The sequence below is a fragment of the Eptesicus fuscus genome, chromosome 7, assembly GCF_027574615.1.
Source record: "Eptesicus fuscus isolate TK198812 chromosome 7, DD_ASM_mEF_20220401, whole genome shotgun sequence".
Classification (NCBI taxonomy): Eukaryota; Metazoa; Chordata; class Mammalia; order Chiroptera; family Vespertilionidae; genus Eptesicus; species Eptesicus fuscus.
The window spans coordinates 84,600,434-84,612,583 of NC_072479.1; the positions used below are offsets into that span (position 1 = coordinate 84,600,434).

The following is a 12,150-nucleotide window of genomic DNA, read 5'->3' on the forward strand; positions in this document are numbered from 1 at the left end:
CTTTATGCCTTACCTATTAGGCCAAACAGAGATTACTAGTCTGCCTGTAATAATTTCTGGTTTATGACAATGGGAAGGTAAAGAGTCCCATGGAATTTTTGGTTTATTAATTAGTTCTTCATCTTTGAACTCAGAGGATCCACTTGTACTCAGTTCTGCTCTAATGATTGCACAGTACTAGATAGCAGTAATTATTACACAATTCCTGGTCCTGGACCTGGTTAGTAATGACGGTCAGTGCTAACAAATAGTTGCACGTAGTTTAAAAGTTTACAAGCATTTTTACATCCTTTTCTATCTTTAATTTTGAGACGTATGAACTATTTGCTCCATGTTAAGACAGAATGTCCACAAAACCCATTAGTTAGCTAAGTGCAAAAAAAAAAAAAATGCACTTAACTTCTCATAAGGGAAGGAGCTGAGACTCAGAAAAATGGGTCAGTAGTGAGGAAGCTGGTTTCAGATCCAGGTACCATCCAATGCTTTCCATGGAGCTATACCTTCTGCCCTACCTTTGTACTCTTATGCCTTGGAATGGGGAAATGACATCAAAGTCCCCAAAGGATGAGTGAATGAATCAAAGTGCCAGGAGAAATCAAGACCTGGTGCTACTGAGGGAGAGCAGTTCACTGGCTCTGACTCACTTGCAGGTGCCAGGAGGGTGGGTCAGGAACACAATAGGAAAGTGGTGTTTCGGACACAGAGAGAGCCTGTTCCCCAGCTAGGAGGAAAGAAATGAATACACTCAGTTTCAAATAGCTGCCTTAAGTCGAGATTTTAAAAATACATTTTTATTGATTTCAGAGAGAAAGGGAGAGGGAGATAGAAACATCAATGCTGAGAGAGAATCATTGATTGGCTGCCTTCTGCACGCCCCACAATCTGGGCAGGTGCCCTGCCCAGGAATTGAACTGCAACCTCCTGGTTCATATGACTCTCAACCACACTGGCCAGGCCTTAAGTCAAGATTTTAGGTCCCTGTGGAATGTAACAAAAAAGATAATATGCAAAGAGTCTTACTGAACCGCAAAAAGTGGCATAACATAGGTATGAAGAGCCCAGATTCTGGAGCCAGAGGGTCCGGGTTTGGAATTCAGCCTATAATGACTAGCTTTGTGATTAATTTTTCTGATCTCCAATTCCCACGTGGCACGTTTTTTTCCTATACCACCAAGCACTTTTCTAATACAAGTTGGGTGCCCTAAAATTCAGCTCAGTTGATACTATCCACCCAGAGGTAGCATGAATTCTACAGACCAAGGGCTCAAATCCACAAGTTTGCCCTCCCCTTCAGATGATGTTACCAGACTAAAGGGATCTGTTTGCCTGCATGCATCAGAGCCCAAATAAGATGTGAATGGGAGCTTGCAGCAAAGACAGTAGGGTTTATTTTTAGGAAGTGGCCCAGGCCTGGAGACACATGTGAGCTAATGCTGAAAGACTTGGCCCCCAGATGGCTTTCCAGGAATGGGTTATATAGAGGGAAAAACATTAAATTATGGTGACTAAAGGAGTTAGGATCATGGTGTCTGCTGATTGATTAGCCAGGGTAAGGAGTAGTTAGTTGATCAGTATATCTGGTCCTGATATCAGCTGTGGTTCGGCTTCATCTGGTTTCGTGACTTTCTGAGCCTGGAGCTGAAACACAACTGAGGCCTAGATGTTATCTCTAGTTTGATTGAAACTCTGTCTCTGTGGCCAATAGACCCGAGGCTTTGTTCCTACCAGAGCCTCCTTGTCCTGAGGGCTTAATGCTTAAGGGACTGGTTCTGCAAAGGAAGAGGCAGGTGAATCAGCGTGCTGGATGAGGTCGGTTTGAATAAAAAAGAAAGGAGCAAAAGTCATATTAAAGAAATGAAGTTTCTGCGTAGATACAATGGGAAGTCCAGGTTGTTACCTGTGGTTCTGACAGACTTAACTACAAATCAGAGGTTCCCACAACCCTCTCCTTGGATTCAGTTAATTTCCTAGAGTGGCTCAATAGAACTCAGGAATCCAGTTTACTCACTAGATTATTGGTTTATGACAAAGGGCACTAAAGAATAGGAATAACCAGCCTGATGAAGAGATACACAGGGTGAAGTCCCAAAAGGAGCTGCTGTCCTTGTGACCTTTGAGGCCCGGGATGGTGGCACATGGAAGTGTTTCGATTCCCCAGGTCAGAACTTCTCTGAATCCCCTCCTTTTGTTTGTCTTATGGAGGTTTTATTTCATAGACATGATTTGTTAACTCATTGGCCATTGGTGACCAATTCAGCTTCCAGGGGGCTAGACCCCTCAAAGGCCAGAAGAATGGAACTAAAAATTGTAACCTCTAATCATGTGGTTACCCTGCCCCCACTCCTTGGTGTGGTCCCAGAGTCGCCTCATTAACATAACAAAAGACACCTTGATCACACTCACGAGTTAGGAAATTCCTAGGGGCTGAGGACACACTGGCCAGCACTAACATCTTCCCAGCTGCAAGGGAGGCTGGAAATTAAAGTTTCCCTTCTAAGTGGCCGTGAATCCAGGCAAAAATTGAGGACTCCATCACCTTGGATGAAAGAAAGAATGGGGCCAAGTCGGTGTGGTTCAGTGGTCGAGCATTGACCTATGAACCAGGAGGTCACCGTTAGATTCCGATTCCCAGTCAGGGCACATGCTTGGGTTTCGGGCTCGATCCCCAGTGGGGAGCATGCAGGAGGCAGCCTATTGATGATTCTCATCACTGATGTTTCTATCTCTCTCTCCTTCTTCCTACCTCTCTGAAATCAATAAAAATATATTTTTTTAAAAAGTTGTTTTTTGGGTCATTATAAACAGGCTATGTAGTCCTTAAACATATAAACAGATATTTGAATTCACTCATAAGAAAAATACAAATTAAAACCATCTCACTTATTAGATGGACAAAAAGTTTAAAAAGCTTGTCAACCTTGGAATTAATTGCTGTCCCTAAAAGCTATTCCTGCACTTTAAAAATGTTGCCAATAGGTGGCACTCCTGACCCACAATCTATTAGTCTAAATTGAAATAAGCTATTGAAAAAATATATTTTAAATAATTTCACCTTTGTTGAGGTAAAATTGCCATATCAAATTGTAAGATGTTTAAAATATACAGTGGCAATATAAATATGTTCTTAAAGGATCTACCCCATCTTGTTAATTAATGCAACCATTACCTCACGTAGTTCTTTTTGTTTGTTACAGTACTTAAGTTCTACTGTCTTAGCAAATTTCAGTTATATAATACAGTGTTATCAATTATAATTGCCATGTTTTACATTAGGTCCTCAGACCTTATTTATTTTATAGCTGAAAGTCTGTATGTACCCTTTTACCAACCTCTCCCTGTTTCCCCAGTTCCCAGACACCGGTAACCACTTTTCTACCTTGTTTCTATGAGTTTGGCTTTTTCTATCTTTCTTTTTTTAGATTTCACAAGTAAATGATACCACGCAGTATGCGGTTTTCTCTGTCTTTCATATTGATTCTGTTCTTGGAAGTTCTCAGAGTTTAATGCTGCTGCCCACTCTGCAGGTCAGTCAGAGCAGTTCGCTACAGCAACTTTCCTAGTTCTGTACTCTGCAATCTTTTTCCCGATTCCAACCATTCAAACTCTGTGGTTGTTTTTTTTTAAAAAATTTTATTTAAATGCATCAGTAAATAAAATGAGTCATAATGTAAAAAACAGTAGTAGTCTGGAACTAAATTCCAGGTTTTTTTCCAACAAAATCTGAGAGCTAGGTGAACCCAGAGAAAATAAATTGCAACAAGAGGGCTCCTCTCTTTGGAGTAGAAGCATTAGAATAGATTCTGTTAAATACTTCTCTATGGTATATGTATGACTCCAAAAACTCATTAAGATATAAAATTCCTAGAAAAATATTAAATAATATAAGAGACAAAGCTTTCAGATTCTTCACATATAAAAAGGACTTACAAATAAATATGAAGAATGGGCATATTTAAAATGGACAATATATGAAGTTCAAAAATACTCGTATATATGACTAATACATGTTTGAAAAGTTTCAAATTATCATTAATGATCAATGAGAAAATTAAACATTAATAAAATTAGCCAGGATATAGTGTCACTGGTATTTTCAGTCATTGATGGTGAGAGCATCAATTGTTATAGTCATGCAATCACTCACCAAGTCCTGTCACTGCATTTGGTCTCTACAGAGATAGCTTTACGATTCATGGTCAGATTTTGAACTAAGCAGCTGTAGAATAACATGTGTACATTTCCTTATCATGATTTCTTAATCACAGTGATTTTCTTCTATTTGTGGCCATCTTTCAAACCAGACTCTCCTTCCACCCACTGCAATTGTGTTATTGGATAGGGGTATATTTTCCACAGACCTTTTCAATTCCTTTCAGCTGATATGTTGTGACTTTAAAAAAACTATTGTTACAGGATTAATTTTTGCATGTGTGATGATGCCTGACATGTAATATCTCATTTGCTAACTCGCAAATTAGAGATTGACACATACTTTTGAATAATTTTCAAGACAAACATATTCATGATTCCTTCCAGTTGTGAACAGAAATGTGCTCCAAATTCTTGAAGAATACTAGCCAGGCACTTTAACCAGCTACACCATGGTACCTAGTATGAAGTTTCCTCAAAAAATTAAAAATGGAACTGCCATTTGACCCAGTGACCTCACTTTTAGGAATATATTCTAAGAAGCCTGAAACACCAATCAGAAAGAAAATATGTACCCCTATGTCCATAACTGCGTTATTTATAATAGCTAAAACCTGGAAACAGCCCAAGTGCCCATTAGTAGATAAATGGATAAAAAAGCCATGGTGCATTTACACAATGAAATACTATACAATAGTAAAAAGGAGGATCTCTTACCCTTTGAGACAATATGGAGGAACCTGGAGAGTATTATGCTAAGCAAAATAAGTCAGTCAGAGAAAGATAAGTGTCAAAGGACTTGACTCATATGTGGAATCTAATGAGCAAAATAAACTGATGATCAAAATATATCTAGAAGCATGGAAACATGCAATAGACTGACGATTCTCAGAGGAAAGGGGAGGGAGGGAGGGAAGAGATCAACAAAAGAACTTATATGCATATATGAATAACCCATAGATACAGACAATAGTGTGGTGAAGGTCTGGTGAGGGGGTGGGAGTGGGGAGGACAGGGCCAATGGGGGAAAAGAAGTGAATATCTGTAATACTTTCAACAATAAAGATACATTTAAAAAAATTCTTGAGAATAGAAAATGAAGACAAAGCCTAACTTTAGAGGTCAAGCTTTATCTTCTTTATGACCAGAAATTTAGGTAATGAAATCAAAGAAAGAAAAGGAAAAACAATAACAAAACAAACTCTGAGATCAGACCCATGCCTCACATCATGGGGCAGGCAGGGATATGTATTGAAATTCCCTATAGTATCTACAGGGATTTACAGACAGTCTCTTGATAATTCCAACCTGCATTTACATTGTGCATTCTTAACACCATACATATTTTTTTAAAAATCATATATTGGGTGGTTGGGTCAAATAGAAAAGAAATAAATGACACCAATGGCTCCATCATCCAATCTCCATCTTTGGCCTGGCTCCCAGATCTGAGGGTCACCTTTGGGATAGACATAGTTTAAAGGTGAGGAGGACCACGTCTGAAGTGTTTTGAATCCATAGCCTTTTAATTTCTGGGAGAACCATAAGTGGAGGGGTATATATCAGAGTTTCATTCTAAGAAAATTGTTTTAACATCAACTGTGTTACATTCAATGAACAGAGCTCTTCCCACCTCCATTGGCTTCTGTTTACCGAAACAAAACTAACTTTTCTCTGGTCTCTTTGTCTATGGCATAAGGGAAGAGGTCTAATTACTGTTTAATAAATCAAACATTCGTTTTTTTCTGGCTGAGTCATACAGCCTTCACATAGTTAATTTTGTTTTTGTTTGTTTGTTTTTTGTTTTTTTTAATAGTTATGCTGACAGGCAAATGAATCAGTCTGTAGTGAGTTTCTTTCTGGACCAACAGTTCTTTAGAGACCCAATTTCAATGTCCACCAGTTCCTTATGTGTACATGTCAGCACTGACCCCTCAGCTCTGGATGGTGGACAAGTGGTGGTAACGGAGGTCCGACTCCCACTGGTTTGGTCTCGGCCGGACCCAGGGGCACGGCTTCACCCGGACTCAGGGGCACGTGGCCTCACCCAGACCCAGGGGCGCGTGGCCTCTCCCAGACCCAGGGGCGCATGGCCTCACCCGGAACTAGGTGTGCGCGGCCTCACCCGGACCCGGGACCCAGCCTCACCCGGATCCACATAGTTAATTTTGGTTAATTAAAAAAAATTGAGCCCTGACCGGTTTGGCTCAGTGGATAGAGTGTCGGCCTGCGGACTCAAGGGTCCCAGGTTCGATTCCGGTCAAAGGCATGTACCTTGGTTGCGGGCACATCTCCAGTAGGGGGTGTGCAGGAGGCAGCTGATTGATGTTTCTCTCACATCGATGTTTCTAACTCTCTCTCCCTCTCCCTTCCTCTCTGTAAAAAATCAATAAAAAAAAAAAATTGAGCCAACAAAAGAAAATCCCATTTAACCCAGTAATCCCACTTCTAGGAATATATCCCAAGAAATCAGAAACACCATTCAGAAAGGATATACCCACCCCTATGTTCATAGCAGCATAATTTACAATAGCTAAGATTTGGAAACAGCCTAAATACCTATCAGCAGATGAGTGGATTAAAAAACTGTGGTACATCTACACAATGGAATACTACACTGTTGTAAAAAAAAAAGAAAGTCTTTATCATTTGCAACAGCATGGATAGACATGGAGAACATTCTGCTGAACGAAATAAGCTAGTTGGAGAAAGATAAATATCACATGATCTCACTCATTTATGGAATATAATGAACAACATAAACTGATGAACAAAAGTAGAGCCAGAGACAGAGAAGCATGGAACAAACCATCAAACCTCAGAGGGAAGGCAGGGGAGGGTGGGAGAGGGGAGTAAGAGATCAACCAAAGCACTTGTATGCATTCAGATAAGCATAACCAATGGACACAGACAGTAGGGGGATGAGGGCATGTGCTGGGAGGTGGGAGTGGCCAGGAAGAGGTCAATGGGGGAAAAAGGAGACATATGTAATACCTTAATCAATCCTACCTAATAAAAGAGTAATATGCAAATTAACCACCACTCCGCTACACCCACAAGCCACTCCCACCAGCCACACCCATCAGCCAATCAGAGTGAGTATGCAAATAAACCCAACCAAGATGGCTACAGCTTCAGAGAGCAGGAGGGAGGCTTGGGTGTGCCCTGGCAATGGAGGAAGCCAAGCTTTCTGCCTGCCCTTGCCGGCCAAAGCCTCCACTCAAGGCTACAAAGTTTCAATTATAGAAGGTAAACAAATCCAAACAGAAATGGCAGCAGCCACGGTGCTGGAAAGAGCGGGAGGCTAGTGTTGCCCCTGACAATGGAAGAAGCAAAGCTTTCCGCACACCCTGGCCAGCCCAGGCCTCCGCTTAAGGCTGCAAAGTTTCAATTATAGAAGAAACATAAGTCCCAAAAGAAATGGCTGCTGGCCATGGCCATGGAGCAAGCAGGAGGCTTGGCTCCGCTCCAGGCTACAAAGTTTCAGTTGTAGACGGTAAATAAATTCCAGATACCAGGGCCTCCACTTGGGTTGCCAGGGGGCGTGGCTGGCCTGCAAACCACCACAGGCCCCTTGCTCAGGCTGCCCCATGCCCCAAGGGAACCCCCACCCTGATCTGGGACACCCTTCAGGGCAAACCAGCTGGCCCCCACCCATGCACCAGGCCTCTATCCTATCTAATAAAAGAGTAATATGCAGATTGACCATCACTCCAACACACAAGATGGCTGCCCCTATGTGGTCAAAGATCCTGCCCCCATGAGGACACAAGATGGCCACCACAAGATGGCCAGCAGGGGAGGGCAGTTGGGAGGCACCAGGCCTGCAAAGGAGGGCAGTTGAGAGGGATCAGGCCTACAAGGGAGGGCAGTTGGAGGCAATTAACCCTGCAGGGGAGGGCAGTTAGGAGTGACCAGGCCAGCAGAGGAGGGAAGTTAGGGGCAAACAGGCTGGCAGGGGAGAAGGGAGTGGTTAGAGGGTGATCAGGCTGGCATGGGAGTGGTTAGGGGGTGATCAGGCTGGCAGGCAGAAGCGGTTAGAGGCAATCAGGAAGGCAGGCAGGTGAGCAGTTGGGAGCCAGCAGTCCTGGATTGTAAGAGGGATGTCCGACTGCTCATTTAGGCCTGATCCCACTGGGGGACACCACCCGCCCCTGTGCACGAATTTCGTGCACTAGGCCTCTAGTAGAGAATAAAAAAGAAAGAAAGAAAATTCCAGTTTTATAGGCTAATGTCTTCCTGACATTTTTTTGGTCATCCTTACCAAGTTTTGACAACCATAAATAGAATTTTGGAAATTTTCTTTACCAGTATGAATAAAGAGTATAAAATTATACTCTGGGTATAGGAGATTAAAAAAATATTTATCAGTTTTTATTTGGAAAATTCATTCAGAACAAGGGCTCTTTAGAACAAGATTTGGACCTGTTATTGAGCACTCAGTATGTGCAAGGCCCAGTGCTAGGCATTTTTATACATGATCTTATGTAATCATCAGAACAAACCTTCAAAGTAGTGTTTTATAGCTGGTTTACAGAAGAGAAGCAGAACTATGCCAGACCAAAAGCTCACTTAATGTCCCTTCCTACTCAATGTCACCTCCCATTTCAAAGATAATCACTATCCTGATTTCTAACACTATAATTTTGCCTCTTTATAAAAAAATGGATATGTAAACTTGTGTGTGTGAGATTCATCACTTAATTGAATGTTTTTATCTATCTTGTTTTAAAGTATTAGCACTAATATAAATATTCTTACATATGTTCTTAGGTAAATGTGTGCACAAATGCAAATAAACCATTTTACCCAGACATATAGTAAGTTCTATAAATGCTACCTGTTATTTTTACTGTTGTGATGATTATTTTTTACAATTTTTACGTGACTAAAACTATTTATAACTTCCCCACCAGGTATTGTTTGAGTTCTTCTCAACTAATTTTTTGGCTCACTTCTAAAATCATTCCGATATTTAAAAAAAGACATACCCGAACAAGTGGACATGCATATCAGTTACTACTCAAAATCTTCACAAGAACCACGCTAATGAGTAAAAACATCCTTCATGCTAACATAAGAATGGCAAGTTCACCCTGACTGGTTTGGCTCAGTGGACAGAGCGTCGGCCTGTGGGCTGAAGGGTCCTGGGTTTGATTCCAGTCAGGGGCATGTACCTTGCTATGGGCATATCCCCAGTAGGAGGTGTGCAGGAGGCAGCTGATGGGTGTTTCTCTCTCATCGATGTTTCTCTCCCTTCCTCTCTGTAAAAAATCAATAAAAAAATTTAAAAAAAAGTTCTAGCAAACTACATTTCCTTTAGGGTTTGGTTCTGAGACTGGCAGATGAGACAGCAGTGTACATATTTTATACCACTTCTAGTAACACTTCAGTTATAGATTCTCCTGATTAAAAACCGTAGGTTGGTGCAATTAGGTATATTTGTCAATGGTGAACTAGCCCTGCTTAATGATTGATTTTGGGCATGCCATGGACCTTGTTCTTATATGGACCATCATCTTCTGATCAACATTTTTCTCACATCCTTGGATGAAGATACATTTAGGTTGACTTGTAAAATTTACAATCTGCAAATTCTAGCTTTGATTATGTTCCACAAATGGAAAGATACAGGCACAAATTTGTTAGGTAAAGAAAATGCAAAAAGAGTGAGAAAATATCAGTCTGTATTTGCATAATAGCACATAAGAGATTATCTTGTCATCTATTGCCTCACATGGAAAATTGGAGCCTATAGCCATGGCAAAAAGTAACAAAATACCAAGTGACTGGACCAGGTGAAATGAACAGGGCTGGTATTCATGGAGCTAGGGATGTCCAGTATTATATTAGAAGTGGTTGCTTTTAGACTTGAGAAAAATCTATGATTTACATACCAAGTAGGAAAATTTATTGTATTCAACAATGCAGTCAGAGAATTTAATGTCTTTAGATAATACACCTAAAATGGGAAAGTGTGTTTGAAAACAGATTAAAATTTAAAAAAATCTAGAGGGTTTAATTATATTCAGTATATATTAATTATAAGCTAATCAAATAATTAGTCATATAACTTTAGTCATATAACTAAAAAATGCTAAGCTATTTCAGACTTTTTAATATTCTCTATACATGTTTTGCATGCTTTCTATGTATGATTTATTTTAGATACTTAATATTTGTTGAGGTTATGTAATTTCACCTTTTAAAAGAATATTTCATTTTAACTGTAAGAAATGAAACACTTTTGCATATGTATTTTATGTATAGAGATCTTGCTAAATGATAATATTTTAATGTATTTAAAAATACTTTTGGATATTCTATGTAATCTCAATCATAACCTGTGAATAATGACAGTTTTGTTTTATTCTTTATAATCTTATATCTTCTATGTCATTTTCTTGCCTTACTGTACTGGCAAAAACATCTAATAAATTGTAATTAATTAATTAGATTAATCTCTAGAGCTTTCTTTGAAAAACAACTAAAATATTTGGATCCAAATGGTACAGTATTTCAGGTGAAGAGTAAAATACAAATCAGTGAAAAAGAATCTGACCAACATTTGCATGCTAACATATTTGACTTTAGCCTTTTCCATCATTACTGTGAGTGGAAAATTTCTATTTGTGCCAATGATAAATGGACACACGAACTGTTTGGTTTGAAAATGAATAGTTCTTTCAAGAAATAAAAAACGGTTTCATGAACGTATGTGAGACTTTATATTTAGCAGATCTTTCTCAACTAAGGTCGGGATTACAAGGAAAGCAGAAAGATTTTCTTAAGTAGATATGAGACTGAATCCAACAGCAGGAGGTTGTCCTTAAGACTGGAATTGCAAACAAAAGCAATGAAGATGAGAATCAGAAATGGATGCCATTCTGCAACAGTTTGATTACAAATTTATCACTCAGATATAGGATTAGAAATTTGGATTTTTTTCCTGTGGAAATGCCCACTGGATTGGAAATAATCTTTCTGATACTGTCAATAGCAGCATTCATAATTGGAATGTTGGGGAACGTGTTCATTGGACTGGTAAATTGCTCTGAATGGGTCAAGAACCAAAACATCTCTTTAGCTGACTTCATCTTTACCTGCTTGGCTATCTCCAGAATTAGTCAGTTGTTGGTATTACTTGTTGAATCACTTATATTTGGACTACCTTCATATTTATTTTCCACTCATAAACTAGCAAAACCTATTACTTTACTTTGGAGAATAACTAATCACTTGACTACCTGGCTTGCTACCTGCCTAAGCATTTTCTACCTCCTTAAGATAGCTCACTTCTCCCACTCTCTTTTCCTCTGGCTGAAGTGGAGAATGAACAGAGTGATTCTTGTGATTTTTGTATTTTCTTTTATCTTTCTGATTGTTGACTTTCTATTGTTAGAAAGCTTTAATGATTTATTCTTGCATGTCTATATACAAAATTATAGTAATCTGACTTTGTATATGGAAGAAAGTAAGACTATCTATTTTGAAACCCTGATTCTTCTTAGCTTGACCTGTTTGCTTCCTATTGTTCTGTCCCTGACCTCATTGCTCCTTTTATTTCTGTCTTTGGTAAGACATATCAGAAATTTGCAGCTCAACTCCATGGGCTCCAGGGACTCCAGCACAGAGGCCCATAAAAGGGCCATAAAAATGGTGATGTCTTTCCTCTTCCTCTTCATATTTCATTTTTTTTCCACACAAGTGGTAAATTGGACATTTCTTATGTTTCCAAGCCAGATGATTGTAAAGTTTATCACGTTATTAGTCTATGTCTTTCCCTCAAGTCACTCATTTCTTTTGATCCTGGGAAACAGCAAGCTAAGACAGACAGCCGTGAAGGTACTGTGGCATCTCAGAAGCCCCTTGAGAAGAGAAAATCTGTTACACCTATACAGACAGATTTCCCAGTGTCTTTTCAAAGATAATAGCTTATCGAGGAAACTTTGAAGATCAATTTTCACTTCTACAGTTGTTTTTTCTACGGGGTTCCTGTAA

At 39.6% G+C, this 12,150-nt stretch overlaps 1 protein-coding gene across 1 annotated transcript; it reads left to right on the top strand.

Annotated features, from left to right (window-relative positions):
- Window positions 1-11,106: 11,106 nt before the first annotated feature.
- On the top strand, window positions 11,107-12,080 carry LOC103285439 (taste receptor type 2 member 42-like). The gene is given in 2 exon segments (XM_008140855.3): window positions 11,107-12,007; window positions 12,010-12,080. Coding segments are annotated over 2 exon segments (972 nt in total).
- Window positions 12,081-12,150: the final 70 nt, after the last annotated feature.